At 34.9% G+C, this 25,249-nt stretch overlaps 1 protein-coding gene across 1 annotated transcript; it reads right to left on the reverse strand.

Annotated features, from left to right (window-relative positions):
* CPA6 (carboxypeptidase A6) lies at positions 1 to 24,872 on the reverse strand. Its single transcript, XM_026688848.2, has 11 exons — positions 24,695 to 24,872; positions 21,765 to 21,840; positions 19,952 to 20,076; positions 18,206 to 18,320; positions 17,836 to 17,937; positions 15,628 to 15,732; positions 10,477 to 10,587; positions 10,205 to 10,295; positions 7,857 to 8,059; positions 2,274 to 2,358; positions 1 to 340 (listed from the first exon to the last, which is right to left on the reverse strand). The coding sequence occupies exons 1-11, from the start codon at positions 24,802 to 24,804 to the stop codon at positions 132 to 134; spliced, it is 1,332 nt and encodes a 443-aa protein (XP_026544633.2). The 5' UTR covers positions 24,805 to 24,872; the 3' UTR covers positions 1 to 131.
* Positions 24,873 to 25,249: the final 377 nt, after the last annotated feature.

The following is a 25,249-nucleotide window of genomic DNA, read 5'->3' on the forward strand; positions in this document are numbered from 1 at the left end:
ACATCAAAGATTTGAATATCTCTTATCTGTAGAAAATGTCATTTCTTTTTTCAAAGGGTTCTACTAGTGGGAAATGCTACATTCTATATTTGAGTGACTTCACACTGTATTCTTAAGAACAATTTAAAAAATTAAAACTTGTCTGCAATGCTTAAATGACACTTTTTAAGAAGGTGCATGGTTATATTTTTAACAGCCAGCATTGTCTCTGTACAGGTTGGCTTGATTAGGTTCTCAGGCAATAAAAATCCAAAATGACCTGTATCACGCAATTCAAAGGCAAATGAATAATGGATTCCAGTTTTATAGGCCCAATCCATTGAACTCCCAGAACTTATATCTGGAAAAAAAGAAAAACAATAGTTTGGAAACAATTTGCTAATACATGGATCTACAACATTTGATGGGTGATCTCAGTTTCCCAATGTTCTGCAAAGGTAAGATGGGCAGTCTACATTTTATAAATAAATAAAATAAAAGGCCCTCACGGAGTAACTGCACTGAAAAGAGCAGAGCTAACGGCTTCTCAGTCAATTATGATTTGTTACATGGCCAGCTAGATATACAGCCTGGATTTAGTCTTTTCATCCACCTATCAAGTTCTTCCCGAGGACCTGGAATAAGCAGATGTGGATGTTTGAGTAATAAATTATTTGTATTATTATGGTTCATTGCATAATCAGCAGGATAATCAACTAGATTTGACATTTTTATCTATTTATCAAGTCTTTCTCAAGGACCTGAGATAGGCAGATACTGATGTTTGATGTTAGAATGTAAGCTGTTCCAAGTAAAAACTGACTTTTGCAATTGACTGATGGTGAATTTGTCAATACCAAAGGTATTCAAGTGGTGTCCAGTTGTTTTGGGATTGTACTATTGGTACTACCTTTGCTTTCTTTTGCCATAGTCTATTGTATATTATTATCTTATTTCTCTTCTATTCTGCTGTCTCCTGGTACTGCCACCTTCACTATCCAGACATTTTGGTCTTTTTATTGACAATTGTTAAGTCTTGGGGTGTTATGTGGCAGGTGTCCGTTGGTTTGAATTCCAAAGTCCCAGAGCACTTTAGCTTCTTATTTTAGGATTAGAAAATGCCACATGCTCATGTTTAATTCCCCAACACCCCCCCCCCAAAAAAAGAACAGTATTTTGGGGCAATTTTTAGGGCTTGAAGAATGAATTGTGGAAATGGAAAGAGAAGCTTTCCAGAGACCTCCATCTGGGGAAAAACAACACTCTGACAAAATTTAGAACTGAATTGCAAGAAGGCAACAAATGGGACACTAAAAGTGTCATATGTGGCTTTCTCGTCAGCACTGTTATCCTAAGGTTATATTTAAGTTGCATTTTTAAAAGAAAAATGGAAAAACCCTTGCTCAACCCCAACAATATTTTGTTTAATTCCAACCGAATAAGTTTAATTACTCCTGCTCCTCACATACAGTTCTGTAAGTGTATGATATTGTTCAAAACAGATAGTTAGAGCAATACTCCAAATAGGATTTTGTACCAAGGATTATACTGTACATGGTTTAAGACTAATTGAAGGCCAGATTTCAAATATTCATGGTTGGGGCAAGGACAAAATAAATACAACTTTATTTCATTTAAATGCAAATATAATTTGATTATTCTCCAGCCATATATTTAATAATATAGTATTTCTACACATTTACAAATCTGCAGTTCAGTAATAACTTTTGGGTGTTTCTATACATTGCACTCAAGGTTTCATCAAATATTTTTGAATATTTTGAAGGCCAAGCCAAAAAAAAAGCAAAAAGGAGCACAAATTAAAAAGAAGCGTTTCTGCACTAAATTGTGTAATCCAAGCCATGTCTGTTTGGACTGCAAGGTAAACATGTGAGCCTTAATCATATCTTTTGCATAAAACAGCAATGCTTAATTTGTGGATGACACAGAAAAAAAAGATTCTTACCAAACATATTGAATATATGAGCTGCAATTCTACTTACTTGTTTATCTTCCCAGCATTAATCTGTTCTTGTTACGTATTGATATAAAAAGCTAAAAGCATAACCATTATTCAGAGTTCAGGAGTAATTTATAGTTGGTATTTAACTTTATTTATTGAATTTATGTGCTGCCCATCTCAAAAACAACTCTGAGCAACTTGCAAACATTAAAACTGGTGCTACAGTATTATGTTCTTCATTTAATATAATTTTAGATTTTAAAACATTTTCTCTATTAAAGCATCATTAACAAGTTATTTTTTAAAAATCCAATTTGTAAGAGACACTCACACAAAGTTCTGGAAGCAGGACCGTATCGATACCGTATTCCATAAACAGACTGCAAGGCATTTACAGCATTAACAGCTGCAGATTCCTGGTAGATGACAAAGAAAAAAGAAAAATCACCCCATGCATATTATCTTCTTCATAATGAATGTTATAGGACAAAGATTACCCATTTTTAAATTTTATCCTTCACAACTTATTACATCTTGTGCCCCCTACTTCTACCTTTGTTACCATACATTAATTATTTTCATGAATATCCTTGCATAAAGTTATACCTGTCTGGTTATATGCATATCATTCATCAAAGATCTGTATGAGAGAATATTATTTCAACACCAGCATAACAAAAGTATTGGAGAGGGCATCTCTTGCTCTACTGCCATATATAAAGAAACTAGATCCAAATTAGATTGTGTTGTTTCTCCGTGTCATATAAGTGGGTATATGCATAATTTTGTATTTGTTTGTCATATTTATGTAGTATATTGGAGGTATATGCAACGAAATTTCATTTTAATGTATGCTGATTAGTGTACATTCAAAGTGACAATAAAATTATTCTAAGTCTAAGAAGGAAAACCAGCTTTTCTATCCCCTCTTTTAGATTACATTAAAATGACTGCCCAACACTGCCAAGGACATTCAATCGCTTTGGCTAAAGGGGAAGCTGGTTTTATGGTTCCAGCTCACTTTTAAATGTTATCTCCTAACCACATTTAACAAGAGTATTATTCTGCCTATGTGAACAACAGGTTTAGGGTGTTCTCATGTAATAATTTGTTTTCAGAATACTTTATACACCTCAGCAATCAATCAACTAATCAGTCAAGCCTGAAAAACAGGTCCTCTGTTTTTTTTTCTGTGGTGCCATGAAGATACACACACACACAGAGAGTATATAGATAGTTATGTATGGGAACTCTTTGGCGGGCTTCTTGTGCCAAACACTAGAACTGAAAACAATATGAAAGCCAGTTTGGTCTAGTGGTTAAGGCACCAGGCTAGAAACTGTGAGACTGTGAGTTCAAATACTACCTTAACCAGTAGGTGACCTTGAACCAGTCATTCTCAGCCTAACCCATCTCACAGGGTTGTTGATGTGGGGAAAACAGGAGGAAGAAAGAGTATTAGATATGTTCGCCACATTGATTTATTTGTAAAAATAATAAAGGTGGGATACAAACTAACATGGTAATCCAGGATGCAGGTCTTTTAATACGCAGGTTTATTGCAAACAAACAATGGAATATTTTTGAAAGAAATTCAGTGACTGCTATATATCAAATACAATACCTTGTTTGTAGTAAATTTCAGATACAAATGTTTGCATCTTTTTTTTCTCCTGTAAATGCAGTGCATTTGGTTTGAAACGCCTCTTTAGACTATGCTTGCTACCTGTCCCTTGTCATTATATTTTTCAGGCTGCTTATTTCTGAGTTGTCTAAACTAGCTTTTATACTTCAGTTTTGATTGTGGGTATGTACATTATTTTACTAGAGTTTAATATGTTTATAATGGGCTATACATAAAAATGAGAAAATAAAATTGTTTAAAAGCAAAGGATTTGCAGAGAAATATGTTACAGAATTTACTTTTTAAATTTTATTTTATTTATGTATCAAATTTATAGAACTGCCCATCTCAAGAAAAGTTACTCTCTATTTCACAACATGTGAAATAGTTAAAATTATAGGCTGCTAGACAATTCAAAATAGGAATTTGTATAGCATGATGCTCTCATGATGCAAGATATATTACTTAAAAGAATTAACATTGTGAAAATACATATGCTGGCTTTTATATTAAAAAAATCACTAGAAATGTGCAAGTGCAAAATGGTGATTTACTTTGTAACTGGTTGTACCACTTATTAAACAGTCTTCTGTTTCTTAGTAGTGATCTGAAAGGATGCTTACATTTGTTTCACTTTAAAAACTCAAAAATATTGCATCATATGCTAAAATTAATTAGGAAGAACCAACATCATTGTTTCATAATATTTATTTTTATAAGCTTTGAACACTTATTTCAATATGAATTCCTGTCAAAAATATTCTTGATTCTGTTCATTTTTAGAAGGATTTGTATATCTGTTTTAAGAATAGTTATGTGCATATTATACTCCATTTAATGTTTGTACATCGTCATGTGAAGGCTCATAGTTTTGAAATATATTGACAAAAGCATATAAACTATAAATCTTAACATTTTCTATTCATGATAATCAGTTTATTTTTTATAACTTTTCCTCCTAAATCACTTAGCATTGTTACGCTGTAATTACTGTTATGAAGTAAGTATTAAGATTGTTCTTTCGTTATCATTTTTTTAGAAGCGGAATTATTTTTCCTATATTTGAATCATTGAGTAGTCCTTATGTTAAAAAATATTTTCCTAATGTTCATAAAGCAATGTGACAGCAAACTAATGGATACATGATATAATTGGGTGAATACACATAATTAGGGTAAATACACATTTCGTTACAATATTCTGTGGGGTAAGCTTCATTGACTCAATTGTTACACAAATAACCCATATGGCATGGTTTGGAAACCTGAGGACTATTTACATATGCCATATTAAGAAAAATCAAATAGTATACAATTTCTTAGTTAAATATGCGAAACCAATCTATGCACCAGTGTCTAATCATAACACATTTGTTCAATCCCCAATTATTCCAATGAGTTGATACAGTCTCTTAACCCAAAAAGATTTCCCAGCCTGCCCAACTATATCTCAAAATGCAGTCCCTCACACCTGCTCTGAATTTTTTTTTCATTGAATTCAGTTCATATACCCAAAGATCAATGAATGAAAAACTGCAACAATAACCTGTAACTATAGCAACTATACATTGCTACCCTGTTTCTCATCTCTGCTTTCCTCTTTATTTCCTTTTTACTAAATTATAAACTCAGGGCAAAGATATGGCTTCTTAAACTTTATAAAGTACAATATGCTGATGTAGCTATATAAACAATTAGGGGAACTAAAAATGTAGATGTAATGGGAAGTGAAATAGCACATTTTTTTAAAACTAACTATAACTATGCTGCAGGGAAACACTCTTGTTCTCAAGAAGATATATATTATAGGCTTCTAAACGGAGATTTCCTTGCAGTTCCACATCTGTGGGTTGAGAAGTACACTAAAAATTACTGACCTAAATGCAAAATTCAGTTTTAATTTGGACACATTCTTTCAGTGGTTATATGCATATGTTACTGATTGATGAGCTGAGCTGAAAAAATCCCAGCAGTCGTTCTGAATCTCAGGTCTTTGTAAAGGGGAGTTGAGAACTAAACAGCTTTGGGTCACGGTGTGATACTGATATTGTATAGCAAAAAAAAAAAACACCTTGTTTTTCAGTTTTGACTATCAAAGTTTTTATTTTGAGGAAACAGCGTTTCGTGCTGTATTTAACAAAGAGAATAACTTTTTAATGTTGCATGGCCTCAGAAATACCTCTGCTGCTGATTCTTTGCCAGACTTTATCTCAGATACTGTATATACAAATTGGCAACAAGCTCTTTTTTAAAAATTCTTTTTTTAAAATTGCAGTACACAGAATGACTTCACATATTGGGCTAAGCAATGGTTTATTTTAACCATAATTTACTGAATTGGCTTACAGTCACAATGGCTGCATTGATGCGGCACATTAAAACTCAAACCAAACATGCTACATCATAAGGTAATACACTCTGTGAAATAGGCCAGTGTAACATGACTGTAGCAATTGAATGAAAACTTCCAAATAACTAAAAAATTGACATAAACAAAAGGATATACCTGTACTAGATAACATGTATACTGAGAATTGTATTTCCTTTTCTCCAGTTCCAAGACCTAAATAATTTAACACATTAATTCAGAGAGTGACTGGCAGCACAATTCTGTGTTGTAAGCTGGATAGAAGCCTGTTTGTCTTCAACTCACAAATTATTAAAGAATCCTCTCCTTGCTAGATGGTAATGTCCATGGAAAAGCTTTCGTCTCCTGGCCAACATCGACATAAATCTGAGGAACTTGTGAAATTGATCCCAAGGGAAGCAATAGGAAGAAAAATTCTTTATGATCTTGCTTTGCTGTTCAATGCAGGTCGCTGTATACTGTATATAAATTGAAACTGAATTTTGTTGAATTGCCTGTATAAATGCATTGTCAGTTAGGGATTTCTTATTTGTGCAAATGTTCTCAATATTTGATTGTCACTTATTCTCTGTCATCATGTTCCTTCTGTCTGCCCAAAGGCTTAGCCTTAGACTAAAAAGCTAACCTTTTTTAATATTTGAGCTTTGCTTTCTTGCTGCAGGCTGTATATGTATAGTGAGGTACTGTTTAGCTCCTGGACAGTAGTACGTTTAAAAAAATGTTAGTATATAAGGATTGCATTGGTTTGCACATTGTTCTGACAAGACCCATCTGTGGAAAGGGAATTTTCTGTTGATTTTGCAAAGAAGGTGAAAACGGTTGACACACTGAGAAGGTAGTCTTGTGTCAAGCCATGGAAAGTCTTGAAATGAGAATAAGAATGTTGGTTTTATTAACTTTTCTTTCCTTCCTCCATACAAATTATGGGAGATCCCAACTATACAGTTCTCCAGGCTTGAAAGAACATTTAAGAAATGCATTGCTTCTTCCAATTTCACAATTGAAAAGGAGGTCAAAGAATCACAGTGACTATGAGTAAATTCTCATATGTGCTTTTTCTCTCATCAGGAAAGAACTATGGATGTTTGTGTATTTGTGTGAATATATTATGTGTATATTTATTAATAATAAAATGAAATAATACAAATTTGCAAGATACAGTTTCTTTCTGCAAGATACCTCCTTACCTGTTCTAGAATGATCCAGTTGCTTCTATGTGGAAAATCTTTTATACAGCCCAATGGACATCTGTATGGTATACCTAATGACCATATATGGGCCATAACATATTGGCCATTATACAGAATAAGGTTCCTCTTTCTCCTTCACTTTATTCCTCCCACTGTAATCCTGCAGATTTACAGTGACTGAATTTACATGTTAACCATTATTTTTAAATAAACCACTGTAGGCTATACTATACAATAAGCTGGAGCTAAAATCACAGTTTACCAACCACGATACAGTAATCAGATTATAGTCTTGTATTACAACCAAAATCAATCGAACCGTATACAGTATCGACATAAAGCAATGTGTGAACTGTTATATGTCAATGCCATTGTAAAATATATTTATTTGTCCCTGAAATCTGTCCATGAAATATGATTTAATTTTTCAAAGCCACTATTCCTTAAATCATTATGGAATGTATTTGTTGGAAAAATTAGTAACGAATACAGTCATTTGAAAAACCTAATTTTCATTATTTTTGGCTCATCTAAAAATAGCTGTGTTTCTCCTCCCCTCCATACCAACTGTGTTCCCTTATTTTGGATAGGACAACATAAATGTGAATTCCGATGAGGTTTCTAATTATTCAGTGGCAAAGAAGGAATGGGACTCAGAAGAACATTCTCTTCATTAAGTCAAAAGGCATAATTGGCATGCAAACATGCAGAATTCTTTGAACTCTATACTTACCACACAACTAAAATTTGGAATAGCTGCATACTTGTAAGAGTATGGATACAATAGCATTTGGGCATACGCATGAAAGGACAAATAGGCTTTCATCTGAGTCTGGTGTTTGCGAAGAAAATGAGCAACAGCCTTCACTTCTGGTTCAGATTCAGGGAATGGACCACAGTATGTATCATCACAGGGATGAAGGGAAGCACCTTCATCTATATGTTACAAGGGAAGAAATGATGATGATCCCCACAAAGTTAAACCGAACAAAAACATGCTCATAGGGCACACACATAGTACCAGACCGAGGTTCTTTCTTTTGAACATATTAAGGAATTAAAAATAATCCAGCTTGGACCAATGACAATGAACGTAATCCCAATAGTACAGAAAATATTTTGATTCCAGGGTGGCCAGTTTTGATAATAATGATGACAGGATGTGGCAGAATAACAATTTCATAGGAATAGAGATTTTAATCTTGTCTGAAATTTAAATTTTAAAGATGAATTAGTTGTACTAGAGCACAACACGTTTATTTTTCTTATTTTACTACCAAAAAGTAGTGCAAGTTACATTCCTCTTATTTAGTTTATTGCCTAATTCCATTGATACAATTATTCAGGAACAGGAAAAAGATACTCCAAGGTTATATAAATTGTCTACCATTATTCTAATTGTGTTGTCACAGTTCAAGTATTAAATCTGACTTGCATATAATTTTTTGAGCAGAAGAAAGGCATCCTGTATGAGACAAAGTTATTTTCTCATTGGGCCAAGACATAATTTAAGATGACCTGGATATTGTTTAAAACTTTGATTAAAGCTTCAGCACTCACGCAAATTAAGAGTAGAAGTGGATAGAATTTTTATTTGAGTCAACGTGATTCTTTTTTAGTAATGATTTGGTGATGAGAAAAATGTAATGTAGTTTCTGATCAACAATTTAGGAATATCCTTAATCATAATCAATAATGGATCTGCTTCGCATGAGAAATACACATGCATAATAGTACACCAGAAAATTTTCTTGTGTTTTGATAACCCTTAAACATTCTTCTCAAAAATATTCCTCACATAATATCTTCAGTATTTTAAAAAATGAGATGAAACACTCCACAATTTACCTAAAAACTGGAAGTATTATATAACAATTATTATTAAAAGTTAGCTTGATCCTTATTTTTCAGCTAAACAGCATATACTATTAAAAGAAGCAGTAGAAACTCCAGTAACTTGTAACTAAAGATGTAGATTCCATATGTATTATTCACAAAAAAGGGCTCTGTTCAGGAATAAGGAGGCTCTGACCTCTAGATTTCACTGTCTATAGCAGCTCTAACCAACAGAAGAAATTGAGAAATATATTTTCCCTTTCCTGATAAAAAGAAATGGAGATTTGGAAATTTGTCACACCTGTGATATTTTGTTAATTTATTGCTAATTGGTTTGTCTTTTGTTGCCATTATATATATATTTATTTTGTATTTTGTATTTATAGTCTATGTTACTCTAGACAAAAAAAGAAAGAAAACAGAACTGCCAGAAAAATGCTGCTTTAAAAATTAAAAAAAAGCAAGGCAAAACAAAAGAAACATCAGGGTTTTGAGTCCTTTATTTCTCCAGAAATCGATTCTCATTTCTATTTCTGTGTGGTGCTAAAATGTCACTGCCTCATAACTCTTATCTGTCTGTGCAAATTAGGAACTTAATTAATTGGAAGTTGGGACTTTTGTTCTGAAATTATTTATTATTAATTTGGGACTCCCCATTTCACTATCTGGATCCATCGTCTTCCACATGAACCTGTTTGTTAAGCTCTTGGAGCTTATGGATAGGTCTGCTGAGAGGATATTCAATAATGAATGATTTTGAATGATTTTCAAAGTCATATTTCTCTAGTGTTTTCATTACTATATTTTACAAGCTAGCAAAAGTCCATCTTGTGTTTAAGATTTAATCATTGTGCTCCCTGAAAATTAGAATTATTTTTGACTATTTCTATTTTTAGCATTTAATATTCTTATTATTCTTATATTTACTTTTTTAGCTGTTTCAAAGCCTCAATAATTAGATGGGATATGAACACATATTTGTAAACAGGCCAAAATTTGGATGTTATTTGAATTGGGAAGCCAGGATGGTTGTATAATAGTCTGATCAAAAGTCAAACAAAGTTCCAATGCCAGCACTAAGACACAAAGGACTCTATAGTCAAAAGTAAAAAGAGGGATTTGATCCTGAAATTACTCCAACAATATCATCAGATACATATTTACTATATATTTACCTGTTTTATAGACACATTGTTAATTTAATTGGCTAATGAGAAAAGAAAATCGTATTATTTCTAGACTTACCACACCATTTTACTTTCCAATTACGATTAGCATCAACTCCATGGCAGTGGAACTTTGAATTCTTTGATCTTGTTTTCCTCCAAAATCGATCCTAGGCATAGATTTTTAAAGATGGAAATGAAACATATATACAGATAAAACACTATGTTATGCTTATGACAAATCTTTTCACAGAGAGTGAGGTTAAATATTTAAACTTTTTTCCTAACATACTTCTTTAATATTAATATTAATATTTTTCATTTATACCCTAATGTTGAAATATTTCTTACCTGTGTCCAGCTAAAATGATATCCATCCACATTAAAAATAGGCATGATAAAGAAATACAATTGATTTAGCATTCTTCTCATGGCTGAATCATTTTGATATGTCTGAAGAGCCTGGTACATAAACATAGTTGAAATAATATAATTTCTGTAGTTCAGAAATTTTGTAATGTGATTTTTCAGAGATCCTAGCCCACTTTTAACTTAATAAAATAACTGTCAATGAAAGCTTAGACAACAGTCAATTGATTAGTCTCCTACTTCCCAAAACATTCATTATTATGGTTCTTACTGTAAGGAAATATTAGTACTGAGCTTCTGACATTAGCTGACCTCCTTCTTTGGCTACCAGTGGGCGACCAAAATTAAACACATCCAGTCACTTTCCCTTGCTAAAGGCCAGGTTAAAGAGATACGACTTCATGACTTTTCTGAATAACAGCAGAATAGGGACCATTTGGATCTCAGGGAGAAACCTTGTTCCCAAACACAGGTGCTTCTACTGAGAATGTAGACTTCCAAGGTCCTGAGAGCTAACATTATTTACTTGAAGGAACCCGGAGCACACCAATCTTGGCCATCTACTCTTTTTTTTAATTCTTCTAACTTTTCTTTAAAAAGTATGTTAGTTTTTATTGTTATTATGAAATTTTTAAATAAAATTACTATTAAGAAAAAGGAATATTAATTGGCTGCAGAAAAGAGACTGGCAGAGCCAGAGGGAGATGGCTCATTTAAGTCTTCCCCCTGGCTCTGCCAGTCCCCCCCTCTCTCTCTGTCTCTCTCTCCTACAGTAGCTTGGTCAATGAGAAAAGAAAGAAGCTGGTAGTTTCATCAATGAGAAAATTGCTAACTTGTCTAGAGGGGTGCCTCAAAACTGAACAAAAGGAAGAAGCAACCTGGATTTAGACAGGCCAATTTGGACGAGCTATTGTATAGTCCATGACACGGAATTGAGCATTCAGGAAGACAGCCAGAGAAATTGCTACATGAAATTTTTGCAGTCAGAACTGTTGCTGTGGGCATTTTGCAAGGCAGGAGCAGAATCGGTTTGAGTCAAATAGCAAGAAGCTTTTGAGATCTCATACACACATTTAAGGAGACTGCAGTCTCTTGCATACAAATTGAATAAGCCTTTCTAGAAGACATGGGGGGAGATTCATCCCCCCCTCTTCAATAGCTTGCTATAATTTAACATTATTTACATATCCACGAGATATGTAAATAATGTTAAATATCTATCTTAGTGTTTTACTAATGCAAGCAATGGAATTTTTGGATTTTTCTTTATTGTGGTGCCCAAGGATGGAAGGAGGAAGTACCCCCACCCCCAACACACACACATCCAGTTGGAGATGACAGCAAGTGTGTTTAAAGTAAATAGTACTGATGGAGGAACACTTAGGAACCTCTGGAAGAGTGTAATGGTATTTGGAAATAACCTGGAGAGGCAGGAGGGAAAACTACAGACTAGACAACTGGCAGGTAAAAGATATTTTAGTCCTCAGAAGAAAGGAGGATGTGGGAAACATTTCAGAAGAGACCTCTAGTTTTCTGGAAAGTAAAAGGAAAGGAAATGAGAAATATTTTCAGTCTTGTGCTACAATATTAACATAAGCTTATAATAAAGATAGTACTCCTGGTTGTGTTTCTTGCTTGGACAATCTCACAGGGCTAACAGGGATCCAGTTTCTTGAACTCTTAAAAAATAGCTATACGTATTTTTATGCTGCCTTTTCTAAAAATTCCAGATAGCTCAGAATAAAACATATTATATAAACATATTCAAACAAAATAAAATACATCAAGCCAATTCAGAACTAAAATAAACCTACTTCTTCCAGCATGCTTCTAATTGCACTCTTCACCCTGAGGCCTCTTGGAAAACCATAGGCTTCACTGCTTTATAAAATTGTAACTAAAGGAAGAAGTATGTTATTCCAAAATGAAATCAAGAAGGCCTGTTTCCATCTTCCTTCCCCTTCACTTCTTATGCAGAAGGAATTCTCAATCTGCCCATTTATCCAGCACAGACTGGACAAACAGCATCTGCCCCAAACGGAATAAGGACCTAAGCCAGGGCTGTCAAACTCTTGGCTCAGTACTAAATCATAAAGAATTATTGCTATAGAATAATAACCAGCACTTTGACTTGGATCAGGAAGCTTTTGGCAACCAAGGGACATCCAGCAAAGTAGGCATTTGTGCTGTATTTGTGTTTATGAGATCTATCTATCTATCTATCTATCTATCTATCTATCTATCTATCTATCACATTTATATGGCTGCCGATCTCACAAAAAGTGACTCTGGGCAGCATTAGCAAGCATATTTTAAAACAGATTGCTAACCTTTTGGACCTCAGGGACTACCAAACTCATAATTTTAAATCCTAGGGACCACTAGTATGAATTTTGACTAATGGTGGCCTGCTGATGTTGGTGGGAGAAAGAGAGAAAGAGAGAGGGGGGAGGGAGGGAGGGAGGGAGAGAGAGAGAGAGAGAGATCTGATCTAACCTCTCTCTCCCCCCTCCTCTCTCTCTCACACACACAAACAAACACACAGAGGCAGGGGTGGGTTTCAAATTTCTTAACCAGTTCTGAGGGCATGGTCTAATTTGTGGGTGTGGCTTGATGTGACTGGCTGGGCATGGCTTGTATGTAAATATTATAAATATTTATGTAAATATTTTTTTTTATTTAAAAAGAGCAACTTTTACCCCCCCAAAAAAGCAGGCAGGCAGATTGAGTTGCTAAGAGAATTATTCAGAGATCTATCTGCCATCGGCTACCTGAGTCTGTCACATAAAAATTGTTTGCAGTGAGTCTGCATTGAATAATAGAAGCTTCAGTCCTAAGGAAGGTTCGGCTTTGCTTAAGCAGAGTGGAAGATCTAAAGACTAACTAGAAAGCAAGAAATGCAATGATTTCCTGCTTTCTAGCTAATCTAAATCTCCCAGCACAGCAGAACAGCTGATGGTTGGGGAAAAAAGAAAAATAGCAACTTAGCAGGCAAGTTTGCAAGGTAAGGAGTGAGTGGGCGGGGAGGGTTCCCGCGGGCCATGTGGGCAGCACAGCCTTGTGCTCCCGCACAGCCTGGATTAATTGCTTTGTGGGGCACCCTGGGGGGTGACATTTCTCTGTGGACCACCAAAATTTTCTCGCAGCCCACCAGTTGGCAACCGCTATTTTAAAAGACTACATTGGTGAAGGTACTTTCCGAACTTGCCATAATTTTATGGTAATAGCAGTTGTCAAATATTGTAGTTTCTGCAGTTGCAGAAACCAACACTGCAACATTCTTCATGCAGTGAAAAACAGGAATGAACTATTTTTAAGGTGGAAGAATGTTCAGTTTTATTCTTTTAGTTTGCTAAAAGAACAGTGCTTGCCCTGAAGCCAACAAATAACTCATCTTTATAGAAGATAATGTAATTTAATGTACTTATTAGTTACAGTATCTAGGCTCATTATTCCAGACATCCAATTAGTATCTTGCACAAACTCCAAATTTCATTTAAGTAAGCTATTGCTGAAAAGCACTGCAAGCATCTGTAGTTATGTAGATAAACATGACTAGCATGCCTCCTTGTGGTAATGATAATATTGTACTGCACCCTGATTTTGAATTTGAATTTTTGAATTTGCATAATGAATTAACATACTACAAGCATGTAATGTGTCTATATCAAGAAAGTCAAGGGGATATGTATGGCTTTGCCCTTCTCTATTGTTCACAGTTTGAAATAAGGATCACCAGTCAACAGTAGAAATGTATACGTCCATTTCCTTTATGCTAAATACCTCAAAAGGACTAGAAAGTGAACAACACTCACCTTCCTTGGCAGGAGCTCAGGCATATAAGTCAAAGAATAACAAGATCTAAATTACTAACTAAAATAAAATACAAACTATAAAATGTATAAAATGGAAATACAATTAAAAGTACAAGAGTACTTTTTCTTAAGTGCTTGAGATATTTTTAGGCCATAATTATTTTCCAAATAAAATATTATTTGATATATAGATATAGATATAGATATATAGATATAGATATATATGGCATTCAGCTTTGTTCGGGTATTTTCCCACGTTATTGTAGTTGTGCTTTTAAAGTTGTAGCTACAACTTTAAAAGCACAACTACAATGACGTGGGAAAATACCCGAACAAAGCTGAATGCCATACACGTAAGTACCCGCGAAAACTTGAGAAAACACACACACATATATATATATACACATACACACACACACACACACACATCCTCCATGTCTAATATATTTACATCTTTGTAAAATTCTTGAAATCTTTATAATTGAGAGTAGACAACAATGTTGAACTATGCAATATCAAAGCCACTGCTCTCCTTAGTTCTCAACAACTTTTATCTTTCCAAATGCAAGACATATTAAGAAAAAACATAGGCAGATAATCCTCAAATAATGGAATTCTTTTAAATAAAAAATAATTATAAGAAAAAACAATAGACACCTCTTAATCCCAGTTGCTCCTAATCCTTTAAAACATGTTTATATCATACTTCACAAGAGAACACCTTGCAGCTTCTCATATACAGTATATTATAATACTTTCCTAACATCAAAAATAGTTCTATCCTGCAGTTAGACACTATCATATGTATTCATTTTGGTGAAAAAATAGGATATAAATACAGTAAATGAAGTCCTTAATAAACAGAGAAATTTATGCTGCTGAAAATCTCTGCACTGTCCATCCCAGGCCAAGCAATTGGGCAAAGAAAATCAAGCTTACAAATTTATTTGACTGATGTTGGGAACTCATTTCATCAGCACAATAATATTGTTATGAGATTATTTTTATGCTCTTTATTATCTTTGTGAATTTGTCAACAATACTTACTCAAATTAGAGATTTATCAATGATTGTCATTAAGATAAGGAAACTTATAATCTAGGTTGCACAATTTTATTCTTATTTAGCAAAGACTCTGAATTCAGCAGTATCATGGTGCTAACATTTTCACCAACTATAAAATTGAAATATCAGATATAGATATCTAAAGCCTAGTTAAATATTGTAACAATTCCCTCTGCTTTGAGAACATACTTTGTATAATAGAACCTTTTCTGATTTCAAAATATAATGGTAGTTTTTAAAAAATCATCCTTACTTCTTTCACAAACCACTGGCAAAAAGCTGGACTGATCCATTCTCTTGCATGAATGCCACAGTCAATCCACACAGCTTTCTTATGAACCCTTGTTCTTTTGCCTAGCTGAAATTGTAAAAATACATACATGAGAAAAAGAAAACTATGGATGGATTGAAAAAGGTTGAAGCACGTATTCTGCCAATGACAGGCAGCTACTTAGTGAAATGTTCCCCTTTATAATAGATCCTAAACAGAGTATGGAAATACTGTAGTAGACGAAGTAGGTCGCCTTTAGCTTAATATAGTTTTCTATATCTTTGGTTTCTGAGTTAATTATCTAACAAAAATGTGTACTTTCATTTTGCAATAGTTTCAAGAGAACATACTATATTACTAACCTATGTTTGACCTTTATTTTTTGCATATTTTTTCTCCCTCTTGCTAAGTGGAGAGATTGCTTGAATAAGCTTTCTCTTCTTTAGTGGCTTTTCTCTATGGTACCTCCCTAATAAACACTAACTGGAAGCTAACAGGCTCTATTCCATGACCTTAATAAATAAATTAGTTACTCTAGTCTGGCTCAGGCTGCTGGCAAATCTCTGCTTTGACCTTGGTAAGTTAATAAGTGACAGCTTTTCCATCCAGGTTTGAAGAAGCATGTACGTAGCATCAAAAAGACTTGGTGCAGCCAGCATCTGCCTTACAGATGGCAACTGTCAGCTGGGGCGGCAGGGCCAGTAGAACACAGGGTGGTGGAGGCACTTGGGTTTTACCCTGTGATCCTGAGGTGGCCAGCCACTGCACAGGGATTGAGGTACAAGTCCTCAGTGGATCTAGTGTCCCTAGTGTCCCAAGGTGACCAATGAGGAGAACTACTGTGCAGGATGGTTGAAAGATCAGAGATGAGGATGGGGCATGTGGGTGAGAGGAGTTCAAGAGGAGTCAGTCTTTTTAAGGCTCAGGGTTGGAAAGGACCAAACTGGGAATGGTTTGAATCAGGATGGGTCCTTGGTTAATGAATAGTGAGATTCTGTTAACAACAACAATGGGGACTGCTGGGAGCTGCTGTTGCTAAGTAATACAGTCATGCATCATCACATTTTATGACAGCATTGCTTCATAATGTAGCAATTCTCAGTTGCTATCATTACCCAAGGACTACCTGTATGCACACACACAACTCATTAGTTAATTATCCCATCACGGGGGTAACCATTGCTAAGGGTGGAGGAATGGGACAAATATCTGTCATGGGGAAATATGTTCATGAGTCAAATTCTGGAGACTGTCCTCACCACCTGGGCTCATTGCAGCCTAAGACACTCCCCCCCACCCATGGTTTGATTATATTTGGGGACATTTATTTCATAAACTTTCTTAAAATTTTGTTGCCATTTAGGCATCTCCTTTGGTATCCATCCTGAAAATTCTAAATTAAATACCAAAACACAAATTATAAGGAATAATTACACAACGCCATTCAAAGAAATAAAAAATACATATTACCAAGATTAGGAACTAGGAACAAAAGCTAATATGAATTAATTAAACTCTGATAAGCTGACTCCCAGTAAGAAAGTTTTAGTGAATATCTCCTCTGAACAGAAGACTGTAAGAATCATAGCAACTTGCAGAAGCAGTATCTCTATCAGAGCAACAGACTGGAATTATTCTTTGAATAGACCCTCTTGAACTCCTAGGATTAGATCACAAGGTCATTTCCAACTCTATGGTTCTTATTTTCAAGCAAAGCAAAAGATTTCTATATGTGAACAACTGTTTATAGCTAACATTTCTAAAAAAAATGATTCTGTGTTTTTATATAAATGTATATAATAGGAGTTGCTATTTGAGAAGAGCACCACAACTGGCCTTTAAGTAACCTGCTGTGTTTACATATTGGAAAATACTGGAATAAGCAAAAATTTGATGAGTCTATTTAAGTGGAGTCAGTATGAATTCTTTCTGCATTTATTTTTTTTCCCTTCTAATACATTAAAAATAATATAAGCTATTGGCAAGTTTTGGCAGCTTTCTGTGATGTCCACTCAAGGATTTCAGGGATTGTAAGTGACACGCTGGGCCCTCAGCTTGTGACTTCAGATATAGGGCAAATATACAATATTACATTTTGCTTCCACAAATATTTCCTTATTCATTTATCTTGATGCTACCTAATTTAGGCACCATGTACTTATGCACCAATAATGTTTTGCCAAAATTTACCTTTAGCACAAAAAGTGGTCTTCCCTCATATGACTTGCCAATAGAGAACATGTAAATGAGATCAGAATGAGTTTTGTTCAAATAATACATCCAACTTTGAATCTGGGAAAAAAGAGAGAAAAAGATACATGTATATATGATTTTCTTTTGTCACTGAATAAAATAAATATAACTATATACAGTAAGTACAACATAAAATAAAAGTTCTAGTTTTCTGCCTCTTACCAGGTTTTCCAATATTTAAATTTTAAAATCTTATATCAAAGATTAATTTTTGTTAAACAAGCCAAGAAAAATGTTATTTTGCTATTGTTTTTCTTATATAAGAATGAAAACATGAGAGTGCACAAATATATAATACTGTACATACTTCTTCCAGGGAATGATATATTTCATAACTATATTCTGGCAATGATCTACGATTCCTGGGTGGTTTTGAATCACTTTGTTTTTCTATAGTTTTTTGCAAATCAGATATGAGGACTCTATTAAACGGAAAACAAAAAAGAAAAGAACACTTTAAATAAATGCATGGTATAATACAAAAGAATGAAAAGTTACAGTATATAGCTAAAGTAAACACCTTAACACTGTACAGACTATTTATGACATTTAATAAACCCAGGAAAATTGACAGGAAGAACATAATGTAGCATGTTGTAAAGCAAACATTGTGTTTTGGAATGCAGCGATAAGTTGGGGAAAAAACCCAAAAAACAAACAAAACAGAGAAAAGTGTTTTAATTGACTGAAGAAACAAATAAAAATGAATTAACCAGCATTTAAAATATATTTTCTTCATCTATGAGTGGTAATAAAATACATGCTCAAGTGAAACAATAACTACAGTGCAGGGTCCAATCTGGGTTGGTTACCGGGACCAGAGGTTTTGCCTCCCAACCTTTTGGACTTGATCCCATCTTCCTTTTGGACTGGATCCCATCTTCATCCAAAGAGAAGTAGTTCCCTGGAGATGGGCTCTAGCACGAGTCCAAAAGCTCAGAAGACAAAAACTCTAGTCCTGGTGATTGACATAGATTGGATCCTGCAACATTATTCTGGGACACATATATTCGCTTTCATTTGTAATAACTACAGTATTTATCTAAAGGAATTTGGGTGATAAGTAGCTAAAATAAGTAGCTAAAAGCTGAGGAGTGGGCAGGAGGTGCAAATGCCCTCAGGAAATGCTGCTAAAAACAATGAGTACTTTTGAAATTTGAAGATTACCTGGGTTGCTTGGGAAGGCTGTTTGCCAATTTATCCCCCACAAAAAAGCCTAAACAGGGATTCATATCCCTTTCTTGAATCCTTCTATAGTTATTTCCGTTATCTTCATCAGCCAAGAAACTGGACAGGTTCATATTGAGAGGTCAATCCCTTAGCTAGCCTGCTTGGTTTGCAGATGACAAGTTTCATTTTTTAAACATTTCTTTTTCTTAATATAAAAACACTTGTTGAGTGTCAAGAAAGAAGCACCAACAGTGTGTCAGGAATACTTTCAGCACCCCAGAATTATCTGCTGTGCTCAGGTTTTGCTCAAATCTCGCCAATTTCTTGTGCTCAGAGGTGATTCTTTTAGCCATGAGACCTTCAGAAAGTTTGAATATATAATGTCAAGAAAAGTACAGTAAGGAAAAGTTAAGAAACTATATGTCAGCTTTCTGAATAAAGTAAGATTCATTTACCCATTATAATTTCCTTGACAGACAAATCCTTATCCTTTCCATTTGATAAATGCTTGTTAAATTGTGCCATTAATTGCTATAATGTGACAGGTGTTGGCTGGCATAGTGCACCGTAATAAATATACATTCAAGCACATAATTTAAAAACATGTGGATTCTTGAAGTCACAATATGCTTGTACTACTGACAATTATTGGTGTTTTTTTTAACAAACAAAAGGAGGCCCCTGCACTAAGGAGACACTAGTCTACATTATAAAGAAGACTCTATAATTAGATACTTATCACAGGAACTCTTTCCAACTTCTCTTCAAATAGCATTTGAAAGATACTCTCAAATTATTTAATTACAAGGACATGCTAGCATATTGATTATTGCTTAGGAAGATTTTAAAACATAATACAAAAGCCGCTAAAATCTATGCTTACGTATATTGGATGTTTGCTTGCTCTAAGGAGAACTGAAGAATCTGTGAACTATTTCTTGACAGATGTACATCTGTAACTGCACCCTTGGAGATGAGAGACAGGCTTCTTGGTTGCCACAGGTCCACCTGTAGTGCAGCAACCAACCTGTAATTCACATTCATTCAGTCTAGATTGGAAACACCCACGATATTAAGAGATCAAAGAGAATATCCTCTTAAAATTTTCAATAAATAGCTGAGATTATTGCTGAATCATTAGTAAACAATTTGTTGAGATTTTCTGCACACCGAGAAGTAGACATATTTTGAGCACTAGGGTTTGTATAACTTCATTTTCAATGGAAAAAACCTAAATTCAAATTTCAATTATTTTAACCAGTTCTGCATCTTATTTTACCTTAAAAATACTGAAATAAATTTTGTAAATAAGCACTACACAACATGGATTTGATTTAGTTTTAATGTGCATTTTTAATCTTAGCACCAGACTTTTCCAATTAGCAAACTCCAGGTGTGTTTGCATTGCTAGTGTAATTCTAACTGTTGTTCCAATGTAGCTCTTTGCAAAAAAAGGTCTTCCACCTAGGATGATTCACAAAATATATTTTGTGATGTATTTCACAAAATATTTTGCTAGAAAGGTAGCTAGGAGAGTAACATATGACTACATATAGGTACTACTCAAAAAGAAAGTTGCTTTAAAAGCAGGAATACAGTTAGAGGGTGGCTTGTCACATCAAAATACAAACAATTCAAAAATGTGGCAACCATTTAGAACTCAAGTAAACTCAATTCTTCAGGGCCAAATTTTCTGTTTGAAAAAGTCCTATAGCAAGTGCTTTGCACTGTGCAGTAAAAATAAAAATCTGAAGAGATGAAAGCTCAATGGTAGAGTTTTAATAGTGTTTTGCATCAAAAGATTTATGCTTTAAATAATGTGAAGACTTGGCCAGGGTTCCAAGATTAGAGCAATCTAATTAGAATAACACCAGGCTAAACAGGACAAATAATCTAAAATAATTTTTTAGGCTATGGCTTCCTTTTAATCAAAGGTTGCTTGTTTCCATCAGCTCTTTCAACTAGTTAAAGACTATAATTGGTTAACTAGAACCTTAAGAATTCAAAAACCTTCAGCTTTTGATGGCATGTATCATAGTAATCCTTTACACCAGGGGTGTCAAACTTGATTTCATTGAGGGCCATATCAAAGTTGTGTTTGACTTCAGGGGGCCAGGGAGGGGCATGGCCAGGGTGGAAGTGGCCAGCTCGATGTCACTCATTGAGGCTCTATTGTCAGCTACATCAGCCTTCCCGAGCTCCATTTTCGGCCACAACAGCCTCCTGAAGCCCTCTGCCAGAAAAAGTGGAGCTCGGGAAAGCTGTGCCCAGGCTCCGTGTTTGGCTGTGACACCCTCCTGAAGCCCTCTGCCAGCAAAAATGGAACTCAGGATGGCCACGGACGGCCTCCCTGAACTCTCTTTTCACTGGCAGAGGCACTGTGGGCTGGTCTTTTCCTGTTACAAGGGTGGGCTCATGGGCCAGGTCTAAGCACCCTGTGGGCCCTCAGGCCTTGAGTTTGACACCCCTGCTTTACACCATGTATTAAGAACTTGTAGCCTTAAAAAATATTTGTAAACTATATCAGCCAGTGTCCTTGATCAGCAGTCATGCTGGTTACTGTTGTTGGGAGTTGTACTTCTGTTTGCAGATCCACAACCATCCCTGCACTGAAAATCTCACTTCAGATCCCTTGATTTATGGGCAGAAAACTACACTTATGATATAGTACACAGCACTACAAAGCACACACTCACTTTAAGTTGTTGAGAAAGAATCTTCAATGTCTCTGCCATTTGGTCATTTTCTGGTATAATCCGTATCACCTTATGCCTGTAAAATAATATTAAAATAAAATCCTAAATAGGATACTATTTTAGCAAGAAAATTAAATACTAAATGATGTAACCTTGAAGCAGAAATAAAATATATTAATCTGTGTTAAACTTTCTTAATGTGGTATTCTCCAGATGGGTTGATCTTCAACTACCGTAATTCCCAGCAAGACTGATCAAAGGCAAATACTAGCATTGAATTTCAGCACATGTTGCGTAGTTCTGAAACAGATTGAGCAATGGAAATGCTTTCTTCTGGCATGTATTATTTATTTTGAAGCGTTTATGCTAACCTGGATTAACTAGATCAGCTCATTTTAGCACAAGAGAGCAAGGAACAGGAAATCCAGCCTTGCTTTCAGCTGCTACCATACTTATTTGCTGAGCTTTCCCCTAATACAAGAATCTTTCAGCTGTGCTGTTTACTTTGATGTGTTCCTTTACTCTGATTCACTGGAACTCTCTCTTCAGCATAGCCCTTGGCTTGACTGCTACCTGCTGAAGGTTGAGGAAAGCTTTCATGTGTATCTAAAAAGGAAATGTAAAGCAACAATCCCTAAAAAAAATTTAAGTAACATAATGACCATTTTACACTTGATAAGCTGCTCAAATGCATTATTAATAAGCTACAACCCATACTAGACAATGAACTGCAGATATGCTATACAGGTATGTCTTTTTCTCTATATGCTCTCAAACTAGAGTATGATGCTGTTGCTTGTCAGCTACATTGAACACCACCATATGCATGCAAAACATTCAAACAGACTTGGTCTGAGATTTATAATACTAAAATTTGAACTCCACTAGATTAAATGAAAATTTGAAAAATGGAGTGATGTCTGTAGTTAACATAATCTGATGGACAAATTATTGAATTTATCTATTTTACCATTCTCTGTAAAATATATAACAAATATATTGTTTTTACTGAGGTAAGGTCATATTTCATTGTAAACCTATATAGTCCTTACTTCTGCTCTATAGTCCTTATCTTTGCTTACTATGTTTATCTTTCACACAGAAGTTTTCACTGATAATCATCATTAATGGATAAAATATATACTTGGCAAATACAAAATAATTAGAAAATCCTTCCTTCTCCAATGGAAGTAAATAGTTGACTATAATACCGCATACTCTTCGGGCAGAGAGCAAAATTGGATATATTGGAGAAAGAAACACAAATGACAAAGGACAGTTGAAGTACAGATAGTACTTGATTTAACAACAGTTCATTTAGTGACCATTCAAAGTTACAACGGGATTGAAAAAAGTGACTTATAACTATTTTTCACACTTACGACCACATGTGCCGCATCCTGTGGTCATGTGATCAAAATTTCGATGCATGGCAACTGGTTCATATTTATGACAGTTACAATGTCCTGGGGTCACGTTCTGTGACTTTCTGACAAGCAAAGTCAATGGGGAAGCCAGATTCACTTAACAACTGTGTTACTAATTTGACCATTTCAGTGATTCATTAACAATGGTGGCAAGGAAGGTTGTAAAATAGGGCAAAACTCACTTAACAAATGTTTCACTTAACAATAGAAATGTTGAGCTCAATTGTGGTCATAAGTCGAGGACTACCTGTACATCCTGAAGCTTCAAAGTATAAACTAAATCACTATTTTGAACTTGTACAGTCTTTACATATTTCTAGTGATTTCTTTTATATAAAAGTCAGTATACGTATAAGCCACAACTTTCATTCTTTTAAGCAACATATTTTGCATAATTAGTGCATTACTCTATACAAATCCCCATTTTGAATTGTCTAGCAACTTATAATTTTAACTATTTCACATTTTGTTGTATGTTGCGCAGAATATTTAGAATTCAATTAGTTTAACAGCCTCCTGAGCTGGTTTATATAGATAATGGGGGTGTGGACATAACAGAACCCCTTTTCAGTTAGATTTCAGTCCGTTTAGTTTGTTTTGCCCATTAAGGGTCCAGGCCATTCCGTTCCCGCGATTAACAGAACTGCACTGTATAAAACTAAGCTATATGAAGATTGTTGAAAAGCTGAAAGGATTAAAAAGAAGGGTGGAAAATAGCAAAATATGGCAACCAATCAGAAAACGATGTAGAATAAATAAAACACCAATTTTTTAAAAAAATCAAAATAAGCATAAGGAAAATTAAGTTATACATTCTGATCAATATCATGATCAGTGCCCAAGCCTTCCTTTGCCATAATTCATGTCACAATGTAGTGTGTATGATGAGCTTTGCTTCTGAATTTTGCATACTTTTAAGGGAACTCACCTTTGAATAAAAATACTAATGATAACATGAAAGGCTAGAAATTATTCAAAAATAATTATTGTTTCTTGTTTTTTTCACATTTCTTTTTACCACACTAAAATGAACCTCTCCCAGTCTGGGTTAATATAGTTCCACAAACACAACTCTGCTTGCTCATTATTTTATTATTTACTCGTTTATTTGTTCTTTCTGGGCTTGCATGCCACACGAATGGACATTAACTCTGAACACCTTACAACACCCCATTATCTGTAAATACTATTAACAAATGCAACCACCACTGTACACTTCCTTCCACATCAAGGATCCTTTGTCTCATTAGTCCTTCTGGAGCAGCCAGGTTTTAAAAAGTTTCCTAAATCCCAGGAGGAGAGACCATGCTGTGCCAAAAAAAGTAACACTAAAGGATAACATTATTTCATTAAAAAGCCCAATATTACTGTGTTCAATTATACTTATCCCGATAATAAATACAGCAATAAGGACACGTTGTCTCTAATAAGCGAGAACTGGATTTAAACACTAGTTAACAAATCTGAGTGATAAGTTAGGGAGCAAAAACAAAGTAGACTTACCCAGCGTAACGGTTGTCGTAGAGGTAAGTTCGTCCGGGCATCTCAGCACGTTGCTGGACAAGAAGCAGCCCAAAGAACAGGAAGGAAAGCACCGGCCGGGGAAGTTTCATACTTGCTGCCGCCGCCCCGCCGGATCCCGAGAGAAGGCGGGATAGGATAAGACCTTCGCCTCTCTTGCGGGTAAAACGGAGCACCTAGTCCGATGGGCGAGGTTTGGAACTGGGAGGGAGGAGCAGATGGTGGGAGTGGGATTTCGTCTTTTCCCTTGAGAGAGAGAGAGAGAGAGAGAGAGTTACTGTAACTCCATCATTCCCAGCTTTGATTAACTTCGGTGGCAATGATGAGGGTGGTACTCCAATAATGAACGCACCAACCTTGTGCAAAAGGAAGGAAGGAAGGAAGAGAGGGAGGAAGGAAGGATTCTCTTAAGAGAATTAAAGACTAGCTGGTGGTTTGCATCATAAGATTTCATGTATTATAAACTGTGGTCTTAGAAGGAAATTAAAGAGAGGTAACAATACTTTATTGATTATTTTAATTACTATAGATATAGTG

The sequence above is a fragment of the Notechis scutatus genome, chromosome 3, assembly GCF_049901735.1.
Source record: "Notechis scutatus isolate UNSWTSFEM ecotype Mainland chromosome 3, rNotScu1.2, whole genome shotgun sequence".
NCBI classification, from domain to species: domain Eukaryota; kingdom Metazoa; phylum Chordata; class Lepidosauria; order Squamata; family Elapidae; genus Notechis; species Notechis scutatus.